Here is a 21,653-nt window from a genome sequence, read left to right on the forward strand (position 1 = left end):
TCTGCACATGGTCTGTATCCCACTATTCCCTGCCTGCACATGTGACTGTCTAAATGTCTCCTAAACGTTGCTATCATATATGCTTCTACCACCTTCCCTGGCAATGCATACATGAACCTACCATTAAACTTGCCTCACACATCTTTAAACTTTCCCTCTCTCACTTTAAAGCTATGCCCTCCAATATTTGACATTTCCTCTCTGGGGGAAAAAAAGACTATCTACCCTATCTATGCCTCTCATAATTTTATATACAGGTCACCCCTCAGCCTCTAACGCTACATAGCTAATTCACTCCAATCCAGGCAATATCCTGGTAAACTTCTTCTGCACCTTCTTCAAGGTCTCCACATCCTTCCTTATTGTCTGCTGACCAGAACTGATCACAATAGTCAAAATGAGGCCAAACTAAAGTTTTATACAGCTGCAACATGACTTACTGACTTTTATACTCAATGCCCTGACTGATGAAGGCAAGTACGCCATGTGCCTTCTTTACCATCCCATCCACTTATGTTACCATTTTCAGGGAGCGATGGACTAGCATCAATGCTTCTCAGGATTCTGACATTTACTACATACTTTCCTCTCGCATTTGACCTCTGAAAATGCTGTATGATTTGACAACCTTCCTCACTACCCATAACTCTGCCAATTTTCCTGTTGTTTACAAACATACTAATCAGACGCCCCAGCAATGATTTTTGCAGAACACCACTGGTCACAGACCTCCAGTCAAAGAAACACCCCTCCACCACCACCTTCTGTCTTCTATGACCAAACCAGTTTTGCATCTAACTTACCAGCTCACCGAGGATCCCAAGTAACAACCTTCTGGACAAGCATGCCACAAGGAACCTTGTCAAATGCTTTATGAAAGCCCACCCATAAAACATCCAGAGCCCTACCCCCATCAATCATAGAATCATAGAACAGTAAAGCACAATACAGGCCCTTCGGCCCAATGTTGTGCTGACCTTTAAACTTCACCAAAGACTATCTAACCCCTTCCTCCCACATATCCCTCTATTTTAAATTCCTCTTTGTCACTTCCTCAAACATCTCAATTAAATGGGAATTCCCATCAATGGGGTTTGACGGGAATGTGAGAAGATTAGGTTACAAGTAAAACTTGTGGGAACCAGGTTATCTGTGAGTCAGCATAGACTTGATGGGCCATAATGGGCTGCTTCTCTGTTAGAGAACATAGCATAAGGGATGAAGGAACTATGGGAGTATTCCAGGCTCCATTTATACCAGATTGAGACCAGTATCCAATCATAGAAGACAACTAGGGCTGCAAGGAGGGCTTTAAACTTAGGTAAAAAGCACTCTGGAGGGTAACGAAATATGGGCAGCAAGCTGCGGGGAGAGGTAGTCGTGTTCAGGCGAGGGGAATACGATAGGTGTAAAGGCCATCAAGAAAAGTAACGATTTGAGTGAGGATGAGCACATGTGACAGAAATCTAAGGTAAAATTGCTTCAGTGAATAAAACCAAAGTCAGATTCAGATTAGGTTAGTTTATTGTCATATAGACCAGGGTGCAGTAAAAAACACAGTATTAAAAATTATAGTGAAAAGCACTATATCTGAAAATACAGAGTGTTTGCAACAAGAAAGACAAATTAATTGACACAAACAGAAATATATTCATTTGATCTGACAGTCAAATAAAATGAGGCACAGTGGGAGCCTGACAATAAACTGTGACACTGGGCAGGAGTAAGAAATGACTTTGGCCCAAAAAGACATTAGGTGGAGATTACAAACAACAGGGAACAAGAAATAAAAACACAGCTGCTAGGATTTGAGGAGCCCAAGAGCAATATCATTAGAAATGGGCCCTTTCTGCCTACCTTATCCATGCCAACCGTGATGTCCATTTATGCTGATCCTATATGCCTACAATAGGCCCATTTCATTCTATGCCTTTCCTGTCCAAGTACCTGTCCAAATGCCTTTTAAATGCTGTAATTGTACCTGCCTCTACCACCTCCTCTTACAGCTCGCTCCAGTTAACACCCTCGGTATGAAAATCTTACCCTTCAGATTTCCTCCCTCTCACCTTAAATCTACACCCTCTAGTTTTAGACTTCCCTGTTCTAGGAAAATAGACTCTGATAAATCTATCTTATCTTTTTATAAACCTCCATAAGGTCACCTCTCACCGTCCTATGTTTTAGTGATAATAAACCCAATCTGTTCCATCTCTCCTTGTAACTACAGCCTTCCATTCCAGGCAACTTCCTCATGAATCTCTTCTGCACTCTTATTGCTACCATATCCTCTAATGTCTCAACTATACTCATAGCCTTGGCCTATGAAGGCAAGTATAGCAAATGCCTTCTTCTCTACCCTATCCACCTGTGTCGCCACTTTCAGCAAGCTATGGACTTGCATCCCAAGGTCTCTCTGTACATTAACACTCCCAAAATCCCTGCCATTTATATGTCTGACTAATAGAAAAACAATTGGAAATGCTGAGAATTATGAAATATTTCTTCAAGTGAATCAAGGATTGCTTCTAATGCAGAACTTTTAGGAGATTAAAGTTAACATTATATTTATAAGAAAAGGACTACATTGGCAATCAATGTGGCAAGGCTGACGATTGAGTTTAGAAAACAAGAGTAGATGCCAAAAATTGATCAAGGCAATGACAGAACATGATAAAAAACAAGAAATGCTGCAGAAAATTTCATGCTTCTACAATAGCGTGAAGAGGAACAGAGTAGCAAGAGAAAATATAGTCGAGAATAGGGAATTAGGGGAGGCGTTAACCATTTTGTACTAAAGTCTACAAACTATCAGAAATAGTGGGGAAGCAAGGATTTAATGAGCGTGAGGAAATTAAATATCATTGAGGCGAAAGTAGTGAAGAAAATCATAATATAATTAGGCTACTGTTTACTGAAAGCAAAATAATGTTTGACAAATCCAGTAACAGGTTTTTTTTTGAGCTTATAATTAGCAGGGTCAATACCAGCGATGTAGTATAGCTGGGTATTTCTAAAGGTACTTGATAAGGTTCCATTTGAAAGGACATTAGACAAAATAAGAGCTCCTAAAATAGGAGAGAAATATACTTATGTATACAGAGGATTGCTTAACGAAAGAAAATAAAGTATGAATATCTAGAACAATTTCTGCCTGAATGGCTGTCACAAGTAAGGTGCCACAAAGATCAATGCTGGGCCTGTGACTATTTACGAATAATATGACTGATCTAGATGCAAGGTATCCAAGGATGCAAAACCAGATGGGAGTAATGAAAATGACACAGAATCTGCAAAGGGATATGGACTAGTTAAGCAAATTGGTAAGATGTGAATTGATGTTTATGATATTATGCATTTGGTAGGAAATGGTGAGGAACCTGTAAACATTGGGGGAATCTTAGTGTGCTAACTCAGAAAATGGATAAGCAGGTACAGCAAACAATTGAGAAGGTAAGTAGTTTGGTGGCCTTCATCACAAGGACCACAGAAAAAAGTTTTGCTGTAATTGTACAGCCTGATCAGGTAGAGCACATGTGCAATTTTGATCTTTGTACAAGAGGCAATGCAACAAAAAATCATTAGATTGATTCTTGGGATGAGAGGGTTGCCCACTGGGGAAAGATTGAACAAGACTAGACCATATCCACCAGAGATTAGGTGATTTCATTGAGACCCAAAATTCTGAGATTGACAAGGCAGATGCCAAGAAGCTGCTTCCTGCAGCAAAAGAGTCCAGAATTCAGTTAGAAGGGTAGGGGAGCATGGGAAGAAATAATCACAGCAAAAGACATCAGCCACATAGCACTTGAACGAGGAGAAATTTCTGCACTAAATTCTGCTTTCCAAAGGGCTGTTAATGCACTCAGTGACTATAGTCAAGTTTGAGAAAGACTTGTTTCTGTAGTCATGGAGATGTACAGCACAGAAGCAGGCCCTTCGCCCAACTGGTCCATGCTGACCAAGATTCCCATCTAACCTAATCCCACTTGCCCGCATTTGGCCCATAAGGCCCTAAACCTCATCTATCCACATAACTAAGTGCCTTTTAAATGTTGTTAATGTACTCAACCTTTCTCTGGCAGCTCATTCTATATGCTGATCACCCTCTGGGTGAAAAAGTTGCCCCTCCGGTTCCTATTAAATTTCTCCTCTCTCACCTTAAACCTACGCCCTGTAGTTCTTGATACCCCAACCCGAGAAAAAAAAATTGTACACATTCACCTTACCTATGCCCCTCATGATTTTATACACCTCTATAAGATCACCCCTCATTCTCCTACACTCCAATGAAAAAAGTCCCTCAAGTCCCAGTAACATCCTTGTAAATCCGCTCTGCACCCTTTCCAGCGACATCTTGTACAACTGTAATAATAACATCCCAACTTCTATACTCAATACCCTGACTGACAAAGTCCAGTTCACCAAAAGCCTTCTTCATCACTGTCTACCTGTGATGCCACTTTCAGAGAACCACGTACTTGTACTCCTCGGTTCCTCTGTTCTACAACACTCCCAAGAGCCCTACCGTTCACTGTGAAAGTCCTAACCTCATTTGACTTCTCAAAACACAACACCTCGCACTTATCTAAATTAAACTCCATTTACCATTCCTCAGCCCACTTACCTAGCTGGCCAAGATCCTTTTGTAAATCCTGACAACCACCTTCACTGTCTACAACACACCTTTTTTATAAACTGTTATATTTGCAAACTCATGCCTTGTACATTCTCATCCAAATCATTAATATAGATGACAAATAGCAATGGGCCCAGCACCAACCTCTAGGGAACTCCATTAGTCACAGGCCTCCAGTCTGAAAGACAACCTTCCACCATCACCCTCTACTTTCTGCCATCAAGCCAACTGTGTATCCAATTAGCTAGTTCTCCCTGGATCCCATGCGATCTAACTTTCCATAGCAGCCTACCATGTGGAACCTCGTCAAAGGCCTTACTGAAGTCCATATAGATTACATCTACCCTCCTGCCCACATCAACCTTCTTGATTACTTCTTCAAAAAACTTAATAAAATTTGTGAGACGTGATCCCCCATGCACAAAGCTATGCTCTCCAACCCTAATCAACCCGTCTTTACCTCAGAAACCCCGCCAGTAACTTACCTACCACAGATGTTAGGCTTACTGGCCTACAGTCCCCAGGTTTTTCTTTGCAGCCCTTCTTTAATAAAGGCACAACATTTGCCACCCTCCAGTCTTCCTGCACTTCACCTGTCACTAACTATGATGCAAATATCTCAGCCAAGGCTACCATAATTTCTACTCTAGCTTCCCACAGTGTTACACCCAACCTGGTCCTGGAAATGTATATCTACCTTCATAAGTCTTAAGATATCCAGCACCTCCCCTGCTGTTATGCAGAGTATCCCCATTAACTATGTCTTCATGTCTTTCTCCATGGTAAAAACAGAGATATATTCATTGGGGACCTTGCCCATCTCCTGCAGCTCCACACAAAGATGGCCACTTTGGTCTTTGAGGGGCCCTATTCTCTCTCTAGTTACCCTTCTTCCCTTAATATACTTACTGAAATCTCTGGATTCTCCTTAATCTTCTTTGCCAAAGCTATCTCATGCCCCCTTTTTGCCCTCCAATTTCCTTCCTTTGTATGCTCCTGCATCGCCTGTACTTCTCCAGAGATTCACCTGATCCGATCTGCCCGTACCTCCTCTTTTTCCTGACTAGAGCCTCAATATCCCCCATCATCCAGGATTTCCTACTCTTGCCAGCCTTGCCATTCACTCTAACAGGATAATGCAGAAAGATACGATTATGCAGTAAGATAATCAAAGAACAATGACTTTGTGATATTGGATGGGTGGGATGAGAAATGGATGAAGTGGAGGAATAGTCCTAACATGGTTAATTTGGAGAGCAGGGTCAAAAGACCAGATGGCTTACTCCTTTTATTTCTCAATTCTAATGTTCAAATTTCCAATTCTCACCAGGCTATGTCTTTACTTCCAGGAATTGCACTGACCTGATCTTTCACTGCTTCTCCATGAGCACCAATAAACATCCTGTTGTATAAGTGGTGAATAAAAAATTCCAGAAGGAAAGACTGCCAAGTTAGGAAGAGCAAACGATCAAATACAGGCATCCAGTTGAGAAAGGCTTGAGAATGAAAATGAAACAATGGGGAAAAAGAGATGGACTTCTGGGAAACATGAGCAGGGTCTAAATATTAATATTGGCATAAGTCATAAACCAAATCCTTTCACCTAGAGCACCAGGACAGAAACAAAAAATTGAAAATTTTTACCTCATGGTACGTGTCCTCCAACTCTCCATCATAAATCCAGCGGTAGAGAAAATTAAGTATAGGGTGTGATACCAGGCTCAGGATATGCTGCACCAATGATCTCATGTATGGGTCTCCAGTTTTAGTGTAAGCATGGACAGCAGATGCCAATTCTCCACCTTTCCTCCCTGAACAAATCAAAATGAAAATTGTTAAAGCATTCTTCCCAAACAAGTTCCAAGAAATTAAATATTTATTCTAAATTCCTTCAAGTCATATGGAGGTTACAAAAATGTTTCGAGTATGGTCATTAATTCTGATCATTAGATTATTTCACATCAGAATTTAGGAAAATGCTAATTCAAAGATTATACTCCATCTCACTGGTCCCAAAAACTAACATGTAGTGAAGGACTGCACGGCACATGGTGCAGGGTGCCATTCAAGTTGGAGGGGGGGGGGTGCGGTGGGAGTATGAAGCAATGTAGTAGCAATGGTAGAGAATGCAGATTGGGGAATCGATATTGTTCCCTGCAGCCCAGAGTATAGTTCCCAAAGGCCGTGTTACCTGCCTAGTGCATTGGTGAGGACATTGTCACAAGGCTGAAGAAGAATGATCCAGTTGCCCTGGTCAGTGGAGACACCAAAGCCAGAGGTAGGACTAAGAAAATAGGGAGTATGAGCAGTGAGGGTCTAAATTAAAAAACTAGAAGCATAACAGTAATAATCTTTGGGTTACGACTAAAACCATATGTAAATTAATGTCAATATGATCAGAGAATTCAATGTGTGGCTCAATGATTGGCATGGAAGAAATGGATTATGATCTAGGTGATATGAGTACTGCAGAAAGACTGAACTTTTCATTAGAATAGGTTTCACAAGGAACTAGTGTCCTTGCAAATCAAATAACTCGGGCTGCAGTTAGGGCTTTAAACTAAATAGTTCCGGGGTGGGGGGGGGAGGTGTGGACCCTTAACAGCATTGATGTACAGAGGGATTTTGAGGTCCAAGTCCATAGCTCCCTGAATGTGGTCACACAAGTTGATAGGGTGGTTAAAGGTGGCATTTGGCATGCTTATCTTTATTAGTCAAGGCACTGAGTTCAAGAGTCAGGAAATTGTGCTGCAGCTTTATAAAAATTTGGTTAGGCCGCATCTGGGGTATTGCATTCAGTTCTGGTCGCCCCATTACAGGAAGGATGGGGAGGCTTTGGAGAGGGTGCAGAAGTGGTTCACCAGGATGCTGCCTGGATTAGTGGGCATGTTCTATTAGGCAAGGTTGGACAAACTAGGGTTGTTTCCTCTGGAGCTGTAGAGGCTGAGGGGAGACCAGGTAGAAGTTTATAAGATTTTGAGAGCCATAGATAGACACCTGGTATCTTTTTCCCAGGGTCAAAATGACTGATACTGGAGGGCATGCATTTGAGTTATGAAGGGGAAAGTTCAAAGGAGATGTGTGGGGCAAGTTTTTTTTCCTTACACAGAGAGCGGAGGGTGCCTGGAATGTGCTGCCCGGGGTGGAAGTGAAAGCTGCGATGCGATAGAGGCATTTAAGAGGCTCTTAGGCACATGAATATGCAGAGAATGGAGACATTTGAACCATGTGCACACAGAAGGGATCCGTTTAATTAGGTGTCATTAGCTTAATTAGTTTGGGACAACATCGTGTGCCACAAGGCTGGTTTCTGTGCTGTACTGTTCTATGTTCTATTTTCTGTAGCTCCAATTGAAATGTTGTGTCCAGTTCTGCGTGACACACTTTATGAAGGATATAGACGCCATAAGAAGGTTGCAGAAGAGATTTACCAACATAGTTTCAGGGATGAGGGAATTGTGTTATGTAGGTATACTGGAGAAACTGGGATTATTGTCCTTCAAACAAAAGAGATTGCAAGGGGGTCTTGAACATTAAAAACCCTGGAGGACGATGGAGGCTTGGTCATTGATTATATTCAAAACAGATCAATAAATTTCTAGCTATCAGAGGAATCAAGGAATACGGGGGTTGGAAGGAAAAAAGCAGTGAGATAGATCAGTCATTATCTTTTTGACTGGCACAGTGGGCTCAAGAAGTCAAATGGCCTTGCTGCTATTCTTATGTATTTATGTACCCCTCCACTGTTCAACAACAGGCATGGACAATAAAGTTCTACGACAAGACCTTGGAAAACACAGACCAATTCCCATATCTTAAGAGCCACCTTTCAAAGGCGAACACTAACGTTAAGCCCTAATCACACTCAGTTTACTTCAATGGAATATTGATGAACGAGAGGTAATCTGAATGAAATGAAGATTCTAAGTGGCTTTAACAGGGTGGAGCCAAGAAGATATTTCCCCGAGTTGGAGTATCCAGAACTAAGGTCATAACTTCAGAATAAGGGGTGGCCATTTAAGAAAGAGGTATTTGGAATGGAATTGGTTTATTATTGTCAATTCTACCGAGGTACAGTAAAAAAAAACTTGTCTTGCATACTGTTCATACAGCTCAATTCATTACACAATGCATTGAGGTAGTACAAGGTAAGACAATACAGAATGCAGAGTAAAGTACCACAACTACAGAGAAATTGCAGTGCAGGTAGACAATAGAGTGCAAGGTCATAACGAGGTAGATTGTGAGGTCAAGAGTCTATTTTATCGTACCAGTGAACTGATCAATAGACTTATCGTAGTGGGATAGAAGCTGTCCTTGAGCCTTGGTGGTACATACTTTCAGGCTTTTGTATCTTCTGCCCAGTGGGAGGGGGGAGAAGAGATAATGTCCCGGGTGGGTGGGGTCTTTATGCTGGCTGCTTTACCGAGGCAGTGAGAAGTATATACAGAGTTTCTGGAGGGGAGGCTGGTTTCTGTGATGTGCTGAGCTGTATCCACAACTCTCTGCAGTTTATCGTGGTCCCGGGCAGAGCAGTTGCCATGCTAGGCCGTGATGCATCCAGATGGATGCCTTCTATGGTGCATCAATAAAAGTTGGTGAGTGTCAAAGGGGACATGCCAAATTTCTTTAGCCTCCTGAGGAAGTAGAAACGCTGGTGAGCTTTCCTGGCCGTGACGTCTAGATGGTTGGACCAGGACAGACTATTGGTGATGTTCACTCCTACAAACATGAAGCTCTCAACCCTCTCGACCTCAACACCACTGATGTAGACAGGTGCATGTGTATCGCGCCCCCCCTCCCCACTTGTTAAGTCACCGACCAGCTCTTCTGTTTTGCTGACATTGTGGGAAAAATTGTTGTCATGACACCATGTCACCAAGCTCCCTATCTACTTCCTGTACTCCAACTTATCATTACTGAGATACAGCCAACTACGGTGGTGTCATCTACAAACTTGCAGATGGAGCTAGAACAGAATCTGGAAACGCAGTAATGAGTGTATAGGGAGCAGAGTAGGGCTCTGGAATTCTCTACCACAGACATCTGTGGAGGTACAGTCATGAAATACATTCAAGGCATAGGCTGACAGACATTTGAACTACAAAGACTTCAAAGGGTATGGGAAGGAAATGGAACCATGATCGGATCAATCATAATATTACTGAATGATAGAGTAAACTTGAAGGGATGACTGGCCTATTTCTGCTTCTGTTTCTTTTGTTCTTATGACTCATGGGGATCCTTGGCCCATGAATGCAAATGGATAGCAAATTGGCACAAGGAACACACTATCTCACAAACCCGTGACCACCCCCTCTCCCAATCAAGCAGTGCCTGTCCAACACAAGGCAGTATCTATGGGTCCCAGATTAGCATCATCAGCCACCTCAGACCGCCAGAACTGCAGTGGGGCTGTCATCTTTGACTCTGAAGGAGTGACCAAAAATAACGTGTCCAATCCCAGGGGTATATCCGAGAATGGTATTCAGTTTTCTTTTTGCTACTTCTGATGTCTATAACCTTTCCACCATTGTCATGGAACATGTCTTAGAGTCCACAGACAATTAGTTTACAATCTCTCATTTATTCAACAAGACTAATCTTATTACCCTCTATTAAAAATGTTTTGCCGCTTCTCAGCCCACTTCCCAACCTTGTCAATTGTTCATTGGGCTTCTTCCTTATTTCAATGCCACACAATCTAATTTTAAATACCCTTTATTTTTATCCAAACTTGCTTAATACACAAAATAACAATAGCCAGATAAAAACATGAACATAAGTACACAAGTAAATAGGAGTAGGAGTAAACCACCAGGCCACTCAAGCTTGCCCTCCCATTCAATATGATCATGACTAAACTATGCTGGCCTCAACTCCTCTTCCGTACCAGTTCCCCATACTGCTCAATTCCTTGATGTTTCAAATATTTAACTCCATCTACAGCAGGTCTAATGATCTGGCCTCCACTACCCTTCTCCAGCAAAGAACTCTTGAGTTTCATGACACTCTGAGAGAAGAAGAAATTTCCACTCTCTTAAGTATCTGCCAATGGCCTGTGATACCTTCAGATTAAGCTTGGCCATTTTTATTCAGCTCCATTCATAACTACATCAGAGAACTCAATGGATGGTTATGTATAAACCCACCCGAGGAACTCAGACCCTATTTCAATGCTTCCTTTCTGAGAATAATCAACAGTGTGTCCTTGTTTAAAAAAAAATCTTGATAAGGTCGATCAGTCTAAAATCACTGTTAATTCAAAAGTTCACAAGAAGAGATATCATCTCAATACCATTGGCAACTGTACTTAACTTCAACATCCAATTCTTGTACAAAATGGCCATGTGTGTCAAAATTAGGTAGAAGTTTTTGTACACTCCCTGTGTCACTGCTTTGACTTCTGTTAATATTTTTCTTTTTTTTTTAAAACTTGAGCTTCTTACTTAAATTTCAAATCATGTAGTATTCTAAAAGCATCCTGATTACCTTGGCAATGATCAACAAGTGCTGCAAGTGTCTTGAGTCTAATCTTGGGATCGTACGTCCAGATGAGTAGGCGTCGCAACGTTAGGCTGCTTTCCAGTCCAACATTCACACCTTGGTCATCTTCTACTTGTATCTGAGATTTCAGATTTGAAAGCAAATGCATATAAATTTAATTGACAAATATATCAATTAAAGAACAAGGAAGTACTCAAGTGCATTAACTGTGGGAAGTCTCAGTACTGAGCAAACATTACTAAATCTAACTGTATTTTCCCCAGTGCATCCTGAGAACAACGTACTAACAATCAGGCAATTATTTCTGAGTTCTGCTTCACAATCTCATACAGTCCCTTTGGCAGATCAAAGGCATTACTCTTTGTTGATTCATTATCCATCAGAAGTATTATGTTAAATGTCTCAGTCATATATCTACTTATGGTTCCTATAAATCTGCTGCTATTAAGCATGACTAAGGGTATCAACCTGAAATGTTAACTCTGTTCCTCTCTGCACAGTTGCTGCCTGACTTGTTGAGTATTTACAGCATTTTCTGCTTTTATTCAACATCTGCAACTTCTTGCTTTTCAATTCAAGTTTCAGCTGTTGTCCTTCTTACCAACTGCATCTTCCTTGGTCACTTGCTAAAGGAGTCTCTCTATTTATGTGAACCACCTTCCACTCCATGTCTTTTGTGAGGACATAAGAGATGTTTTTCTGAACAAAAACCTCAATTCCAATCTCACTAAAGAATTTCCTTCCTTTGTGAAAGCCGTTTCATTACCAAGAGTCCAGAAAATTTTACCAGTTACAGATTTGGTAAAAGGAAGAAAGCAAGTCTTTACATATCCTCACCAGGGCCTTGATTTGATCTATAGCAAAAAGACTGTGACACAGATGACATTTCCAGTACTGTGCTCTGTATATGTTCCTCTCCATATTTGGACCATCTCATAACTCCTACTGCAGTCCAATTTCCTATTCCTTAATAATTAATTCTGTATTAATGCATTCTACCAATTGGATGACTCCTCTTATCTTCAAGAAAACATTCCATTGCCCATCCAACTCCATTCACCCTTTCTCTGGGAGGACCTGAAGACAAGACACTGGTTCCAAACTCACACGTCCTTTTGACACATCATAGACTCACCTATAGTGATAAGCAGGAAGTCAATGTACCTAATTAAAAATTCTCATCCTTGATTTCAAATCTCTCCATGGATTTGCCCCTTCCCAGCTCTGCAATCACGCAACCTGAGAATCCTTTGCGGAAGGTACCTCTCTAGTTCTGCTTTCTTCAGCATCCCAGATTTAAAATGCTCCTTTATCGGAGGCTCTGCCTTCAGCTGCATTAGCCACAAAGTTATAGATAGATCTGCAGATCTACCTTGGATATACTCAAGTTACTAAGTGTCCACTGCCATCTTGCATGAAGAATTCCTAAGATTCACTATGCTCCAGATTAAGAAATTCATCCACTTTTCAGTCCTAAATGATTAACCACTATTTTGGGATGCTTCGAGACACCCCAGTCAGGGGAAACCTCATTTCTGCATCTACCCCATTAAATGCTGTAAGACCATTGTATGCTTCAATTGAATCACCTCTCATTTTTCTAAACTCCTGAGAATATGGGTCCAGTTTACTTGCCTCTCCTTATAGATAAATCCCTCATCTCAGAAATCAATCTGGTGAACCTTTGTTACACTCCTTTTACTACAGCAAATTAGATAGTACACAGTATTCCAGATACTGTCTAGCCAAAGCCTTTTATAATTCCACAAAGACATATTTTAGTTGTGTTAAAATCCTCTTGTAATGAAAGTCAACATACTGTGTACCTTCCAAATAGCTTGTGGTATCAGCAGATTAATTGTATGCAAATCAGTCAGGTGGCTCTGAACACCAATAGCTTTCAATCCCTTGCCACTTGTTGCTACTTCAAAAATATAACTCCACTTGCTACTTCTTCCATCAAAATAGATGACTTTATATTTCTCCACAACATATTCCATCTCTCCATGCCCCTTCAATTAGCTTGTCCATGTCCCCCTGAAGTCTCTCTATATTCTCCTCACAAATTGTAATACCACTCCGTTTCAACCATCAGGAAACTTGGGTACATTATACTTGATTCCTCGTTGACATCATTGATTTAGATTGTGAATAGCTGGGGTTCCCCTCAACATCCCACAAGTCACAATCTCCCAACTTGAAAATAAACTGTTAACTCCTACTCTTCTTCTGCCTCTTAACCAATTCTCAACTATTTTAAGGAGGTTTTCTACGCTGTCTGCCACAAAAACAAATGCAAAAATATTTGTTTAATTTCTCTGCCAGTTGCTTATTCACCAAATTAATTTCTCCTGTCCCACATTAATTTGAAGTAATCTTCTTGCTTTTACATACTTATAGAAGTTTGGTTTTCTTTTATGCTTCTTGCTCCATTATTTCCTACATTTACTTTTGACACAGGAAGCCATTCAACCCACTGTGTCTATGCCAGTTCTCCAATATATTCCCATCAGCCACATTCTGCCAATTATTTACCTGTAACTGTTGTCTCTCACATGCCCATTAATACTGCACTGATTCTCCTACCACCCACATACACTAGGGATAATTTATAGCACCTAATCAATCAACCTACCAACCAGCACGTCTTTGGGACATGGGAGGAATCCAGATTACCTGGAAGAACTCAACGTATCACGAGGAGAATATGCAAGCTTGACAATGACAACACTGGAGTTCAGGATTCAATCTAGGTTGCTGGAGCTGTTAGACAGCAGCACTACTTGCTGCACCGTTATGCTGCCTATAAACCCCATCCTACTTTCCATTTCCTTATCAATTCCTTGATACTCCCTTAACGTATTGGGTAATTTTCCCAGTCCTTGGGATTACAGTTCTTTTTGGCAACATTACAGGCCTTTTCCTTTTGCTCTCATATAACCTTGAACTTTTCTTGTTAACCAATGGCTGAACCATGTCACCTGTTGAATTATGCAATAAATATTTCTTTAATTACAAAAAATGTCTCTTTAAATATTACTCAATGCTTGTTTGTCGTTATTTTAAAGTAGTTTCGCAATCTACTATTGCCAGCTGATGCCTCATGCGTTTGTACTTCACTTTTTTTTTCGACATTGGTTTTGGAATAGAGTCTATATTTCAATATCTGATATAAAATTCAATCACATTATGATCACTCAGAATTTTCTAACAGCTCCTTAATTATCAGAACATCAGTTAACCCTTTCTCATTGCACAACACTAGATTCAAAATAGTTCATTACCTCATCGCCTTCTCAGCTTACTGATCTAAATAAACATTTTCTTGTACACTGTATGCATTTGCCATCTGCACTATTATTGATAATTTGGTTTGGATTGAAGTGCCCCATGATTATTGTATCATGCTTCTTCCTACACATCTAAATTTTTTGATTTATACTGTACTTTATAAAACCACTAACTTTTCAGGATCTATACAAAACTCCAACCAGTATTGCCCACCGCTCATTGTTTCTTGGCTCCAATCACACTGATTCTGCTTTTCGATTTTCTTAGCTATGATCCTTTCTCCCTTTTGCATTTACCACTATTTATTATTAGCACTAACCCTACTCATTTTTCATTTTGCCTCTATATTCCAACAGTTAGGTATCCTGGAATACTTAATTTCCAACATTGATCACTTTGCAATCACGTTGTTGTAATAGCTATTAGATTGTACTCATTTATTTACCTGTGTATTATTTCATCTACCTTATATATTCTTATGGTTTGACAACTGATAGTTGTACGCAAACAAGTGTTAGCCATTCAACTTTCGTTCCCAATTAAGCAAAAATAAAATGCGATCCTTCAGTCCTCCAGGTCAATATTGAGTTTCTCAAAAGGGCTGTACTAATGTTCTATGACCTCCTACCACGATGAAGGATCTGGGGAGTGCATGTTATTTAAACATTATGTAATTTGGAATAAGCCAGACCTAAAAAACACGGAGGATTCAATAACATATGAGCACAAACATCCTGCAAGGTTGGATGTACTTAGATGTTAGTGCAATCTTAGATAACCTTCTTCACAACCACAATCTCATCCAAATTGTTAATAAGAGATGGCAAACAACAGAGGACCCAGCACCAATCCCTGCAGCACACCACTGCTCACAGCCCCGCCATGCTGATAAACAATCCTGCACTACCACACTCGGACTCCTACCACTAAGCCAATTTTGTATCCAATTGGCTAGCTCACCCTGGATCCCATGTGACCTAGCCTTTCTGACAAGCCTGACTGTCCTTGTCAAAGACTTGCAAAAGTCCTTGAAATCAAACCTCTTCAACCTTGCCTAGTCAATCCTCTTGGTCACCTCTTTGAACAACTCAAAGTAATAAGACACAATTTCCCACACACAAAGCTGTGCTGACTATCCCTAATCAGTCCTTGCTTTTTGAAATGCAGGTAGATCCTGTCTCTCAGCATCTCCTCCAGTACTTTCCCACCACTGATGTTCGGCTCACTGGCCTGCAATTCCCTGCCTTGTCCTTGCAGCCCTTTCTTATTTAAGGCACAACATTAGCCACTCTCCACTCTTCCAGTACCTCACCCTTGGCTAACACTAATAAAATTAACTCTGCCAGGGCCCCAGTAATTTCTTCCCCAGCTTCCCCCAATATCCTAGGATACATATGGTCAGGTCCCGGAGATTTAAATTGGTACAGTGAAAAAACTTTGTTTTGCATGTCATCCATACAGATCATTTCATTACAACAGTGCATTGAAGTACAAGGGAAAACAGTAACAGAATGCAGAATAAAGTGTTACAGTCACAAAGAAAGTGCAGTGCAGGCAGACAGACAATAAGGTGCAAGATCATAACAAGATAGATTGTGCAGTCAAGAGTCCATCCCATCATGCTGTGGGCCGTTCAACAGTCTCATAACAGCGGGATAGAAGTTTTCCTTGAGACTGGTGGTATGTACTTTCAAGCTTTAGTATCTTATACCTGATGGGAGAGGGGAGAAGAGAGAATGTTTAGGGCAGGTGGGGTCTTTGATTATGCTGGCTGCTTTACTGAGGCAGCGAGAAGTGTATACAGAGTCCATGGAGGGGAGGCTGGTTTCTGTGATGTGCTGAGCTGTGTCCACAACTCTCTGCAGTTTACTGCAGTCCCGGGCAGAAAAGTTGCCATACCAAGCTGCAATGCATCCAGAAGGATGCTTTCTATGGTGCATTGATAAAAGTTGATGACTGTCAAAGGGGTCATGCCAAATTTTTTTAGCCTCCTGAGGAAGTAGAGATGCTGGTGAGCTTTCCTTGCTATGGCATCTACATGGTTGAACCAGGACAGGCTATTGGTGATGTTCACTCCAAGAAACCTGAAGCTCTCAACTCTCTCAACCTTAACACCATTGATGTAGACAGGTGCATGTACACTGCCCCCCCCTTTGTGAAGTCAATGACCAGCTCTTTTGTTTTGCTGACATGGAGAGAACGTTTGTTGTCATGACACCATGTCACCAAGCTCTCAATTTCCTTCCTGTACTCGGACTCATTGTTACTTGAGGCACGGCCCACTACGGTGATATCATTTCCAAACTTGTCGATGGAGTTAGAGCAGAATCCGGCCACACAGTTGTGAATGTATTGGGGGTAGACTAGTGGGCTGAGGATGCAGTCTTGTGGGGTACCAGTGTTGATAACCGTGGCAAAGGTGCTGCTGCCTATCCTTACTGGTTGCAGCCTTTTGGTTAGGACAGGATTATTTATCCATCTTTATGAACTTTAGGACATCCAATACCTCATCTTTAGTAATGTGGATATGTTTCAATGCACCACTATTTTCTTCCCCGAAATACCTAGCTTCCATGACCTTCTCCATGGTAAATGCAGACGAGGAATATTCATAGAATCATAGAACAGTACAGCACAATACAGGCCCTTTGGCCCACAATGTTGTGCTGACCTTTAAACCTCACCTAAGACTATCTAACCCCTTCCTCCCACATATCCCTCTATTTTAAATTCCTCCATATGCTTATCTAGCAATCTCTTGAATTTGCCCAATGTACCTGCCTCCACCACCACCCCAGGCAGTGCATTCCATGCCCCAAACCTTTACACAGAAAAGGCTTTTTTCCTCTGATACCTCCCTTGAACTTCCCACCCATTACTTTAAAGCCATGCCCTCTTGTACTGAGCACTGGTGCCCTGGGAGAGAGGCGCTGGCTGTCTACTCTATCCATTCCTGTCAATATTTTGTACACCTCTATCATGTCTCCTCTCATCCTCCCCCTCTCCAAAGAGTAAAGCCCTAGCTCCCTTAGTCTCTTCTCATAATGCATACTTTCTAAACTAGTCATCATCCTGGTAAGTCTCCTCTGCACCCTTTCCAACACTTCCACATCCTTCCTATAATGAGGCGACCAGAACTGGACACAGTACTCTAAGTGTGGTCTTAATATTCATTTAAGACCTCACCCATCTCCTGTGGCTCCACACAGACGACCACTTTAATCCTTAAGAGGACCTATTGTCTCCTTAGTTACCCTCTTGTTCTTAATACTTATAGAATATCTTAAAATCATCCCTTACCTTGTCTGCCAAAGCTATCTCATGTCTTCTTTTTAACCTGCTGATTTCCCTCTTAATTGTAGTCCTACATCCTTTTTACTCCTCAATGGACTTGCTTGATCCCAGCTGCTTATACCTGACAGATGCCTTTTTCTCGAGCCTCAATATCCCTCATCGTCCAGGGTTCCCTAATCCTGCAATCCTTGCCCTTCACTCTAACAGGAGTATGTTGGCCCTGAACTCTCCCTATCTCACTTTTAAAAGCCTCCCACTTGCCAGACATCTCTTTACCTGAAAGCAGCCTCTCCCAATCAACCTTTGCAAATTCCCGTGTAATGCCATCAAAATTAGCCTTGCCCCAATGTAGGGCTTTAACTTTGACCTTTGACTTCCACTGGTCCACAAGTCAAAGTTGAGTTTATTGTCATATGCACAAGTACATATTTGCACAGATGCAATAAAAAACTTACTTGCAGCAGCATCACAGTTATATAGTATCAGATTCACAAGAAAAATATAGAAAATTACGAGAGAACACAATTGTAACAAAAATAAACAAAGTCTATTGTAATGCAAAGTGGTCAGAGTGTTGCTGAACTGAGGTAGTAGTTAAGGTTGTGCAAGGACAGAATGGTTGAAAGGAAGTGGCTGTTCTTGAACCTGGTGGTGTGGGACTTCATATTTCTGTACCTCCTCCCCAACTACAGCTGTGAGAAGATGGCATGGCCCAGATGGTGGGGATCTTTGATGATAGAAGTTGCCTTCTTGAGCCAGTGCCTCATGTAGATACTTCCAATGATGGGGAGGGATATGCCAATGATGTATTGGGCAGAGTCCACTACTCCCTGCAGCTTCTTTATGTTCCTGCACATGCGAATTGCCGTACCAGACCATGATGCAACCAATCAGGGTACCTTCAACAGTACACCTGTAGAAGTTTGTTACGGTGTTCACTGACAAGCCAAAATTCCTTAAGCTTCTCAGAAGGTACAGACGTTGGCACGCCTTCCTTGCAGTTGCATCAAATGTGCTGGTCCCAGGACAGGTCAACTGATATACCAACGCCCTGGAATTTAAAGCTGCCGACCCTCTCCACTGCCGATCCACTAATGTAGACTGGCGCATGTTTGCCCTCTTTCCCCTTCCTGAAGTCAATGATCAGTTCTTTAGTTTTACTGATGTTGAGCCAGAGGTTGTTGTTGCGGCACTACTCAACCAGGTGTCCTATTTCATTCCTGCACACTGACTCATCACCTCCTGAGATTCGTCCAACAACAGTAGTGTCATCGGTGAATCCGTATGTGGCGTTGCAGCTGTGCTTAGCCACACAGTTTTTTGTACAGCAGGGAACTAAGCGATGCACGTTCGTTGATGGTCAGCTAGGAGGAGATGTTGTTACTAATCCTCACTGATTGAAATCTGCCAATGCGGAAGTCGAGTATTCAGTTGCAGAGTGAGGTACAGAGTCTCAGCTTTGAAGCTTGGTGATGAGTTTGGAGGGGATGATTGTGTTGAATGACAGATGGTAGTCATTGAGGCAGGTCACCAGGCTCTTCTCAGGCACCAGTATAATAGATACAATTTGGTGCAGGTGGGAACCTCAGACCACAGAAGCAAGAGGTTGAATATGTCCGTAAATACTCCAGCCAATTGGTCTGTACAGCTCTTTAGTACTCAGCCAAGTACGCCGTCTGGATGTATTTCATGGATTCACCTTCTTGAAGGATGCCCAGATGTCAGCTTCAGAGACTGAGATTACAAGATCATCTGGAGATGTGGGGGCTTGTGAGGGTGTGTCATGGTTCTCCCTGTGAAAGTGTGCAGAAGAAGCATAAGAAGCTCATCCAGGAAAGATGGGTTGTTGCCACCTGTTCCAAAGATCTCTTCTTGTTGGAAGTAATTTGTGCAAGCCCTGCCACAGCTGTCAAGTGATTCAGTTTAGTCTGAAATTGCCTCTTTGCGCTTGCAATGGCCCCCTGGAGGTCATACCTGGATTTCTAATGACTCCGTGTCGTCAGCCCTAAATGCCACAGATCTAGCCCTTAGTAGATTACAAATTTCCTGGTTCATTCAGGGTTTCTGGCTGGGGAAGACTTGGAAAGTTTTTATGGATAGACGCATGTCCTCAAAGTTGGTGACGACTGTGACACATTCACCTTGGTCCACTGAATAACGCTTGAACGTGGTCCGGTCCACCGACTCGAAGCAATCCTGAATTTGCTCCTCCACCTCTCCTGTCTGGCTCTTCGTAGTCCTCTTCACCAGCACCACGCTCTTCAGTCTCTGTCTGTACACAGGCAGATGCACAGTCAAGTGGTCAGATTTGCCAAAGTGTGGGCGAGGAGTGGAGCGGTAGGTGTCCTTGATGGTGGTATAGCAGTGGTCAAGTGCGCTGGGTCCTCTAGTATTGCAAGTAATGTGTTGATAGTAGTTAGGAAGAGTCCTACCTTTTTCCATAACTATTTTAAAACTAATAGAAATCTGGTCACTGGTCCCAAAGTGCCCCCCCACTGACACTTCAGTCACATGCCCTGCCTCATTTCCCAATACGAGGTCCAATGTTACCCCCACTTTTAGGGCCAACAGATTCCACTCCATCCAAACACTTGGCACTATGGCAAGTCCAGTCAATACTAGGGAAGCTGCCAAAGGAAGTGGTTGAGACAGGTACATTGAGAACATTTAGCAATTTGGGATTGCTTCAACAGGTACTTGGACAGGTGCATGGATAGGAAAGGTTTTGAGGGAAATGGGCCAAATGCAGGCAAAGGGGACTAGCTCAGATGGGAATCTTGGTTGGGCTAAAGGGCCTGATTCAGTGCTGTATGACTATGACTCTATGTTAAAATCACGTACTATTACAACTTTATTACCTGCAATCTTCCTACATATTTACTCCATTAATTCCCACTGACTATTGGGGGAGAGCCTATGATACAATCTGGTCAAAGTCATCACCCCCTTCTTATTTCGGTGTTGCACCCATATAGCCTCACTGAATGATCCCTCAGGAACATGTTAAGTACTGCCATGATATTCTCCCTAATCAAAAATGCAACTCCCCCTCTTATCTTACCTCCACCTTTGACACACCTGTAGCATCTGTACCCCCAGAACATTGAGCCTGACAAGATTAAACCCTCCTGAGTAGTTCCAGGAAATCTTCCTGCCAGGTTATTGGTCCCTCTCCAGTTAAAGTGCAACGTGTCCCTCTTGTATAGGTCACCTCTACCACAGAAGAGATCCCAATAGTTCAAGAATCATGAATCCCTCCACCTTGCACGAGCTCTTCAGCCACACATTCATCTGCCCTATTCTATTCTACCCTCACTCGAAAATGGTACTGGGAGTAATTCACAGATTTCAGCCTCTGAGGCTCCGCATGGGGCATAGTTTTGAATACTGTAACGCAGTCTTTAATCTGGATGGTTTGTAGGGTAGTGCTAAATGCAGATCAATCATAATTATTCATATAAATTTTCATTTGGGTATCAGAGAAACAATGTTAATGGGATAATAATTTGGTCCTTTCAATACCCAGCTATTGGCTACTAACTGACCATTACCTTCTTGCAAGCATGGCACAAGGCCCAAAACCTTGAAAGTATATATGCAATTGACTAACTTTAATCTATTCCCATTCTTCAAGTAAAGCATTAAATATTTATAAGAGCTATCATGTTATGTGGAGAGATTATATCCCATTCTCTACAAATTGAATTCCTTATCTAAATGCTGACCTCTGAACAGCTAATAGCAAAACATTTTTTGCCAGGAACACTTGAACAACAATAATATTTAGTCCAAATTAGAAGACCAGCAAGGTGCCTGGTTGTAAATAGCATTTAATGTGATAGAGAAAAAGGACAATAATGCCAGGTATGAGTGGAAAAAAAAGGTGATAGTTCGAGTAATTTGCTTCAGGATATGAGACATGGCT

The 21,653-nt window shown here is 41.8% G+C and overlaps 1 protein-coding gene across 1 annotated transcript in view; it reads right to left on the reverse strand.

Annotated features, from left to right (window-relative positions):
* Positions 1-21,653, reverse strand: part of tubgcp3 (tubulin, gamma complex associated protein 3) — a 122,294-nt gene that overhangs the window by 55,640 nt on the left and 45,001 nt on the right. The window contains 2 exon segments of the mRNA XM_052026605.1: positions 6,281-6,447; positions 11,129-11,261. Coding sequence (XP_051882565.1) covers positions 6,281-6,447; positions 11,129-11,261 — 300 coding nt within the window.

This window comes from Pristis pectinata, chromosome 11 (assembly GCF_009764475.1).
Source record: "Pristis pectinata isolate sPriPec2 chromosome 11, sPriPec2.1.pri, whole genome shotgun sequence".
Taxonomy (NCBI): Eukaryota; Metazoa; Chordata; class Chondrichthyes; order Rhinopristiformes; family Pristidae; genus Pristis; species Pristis pectinata.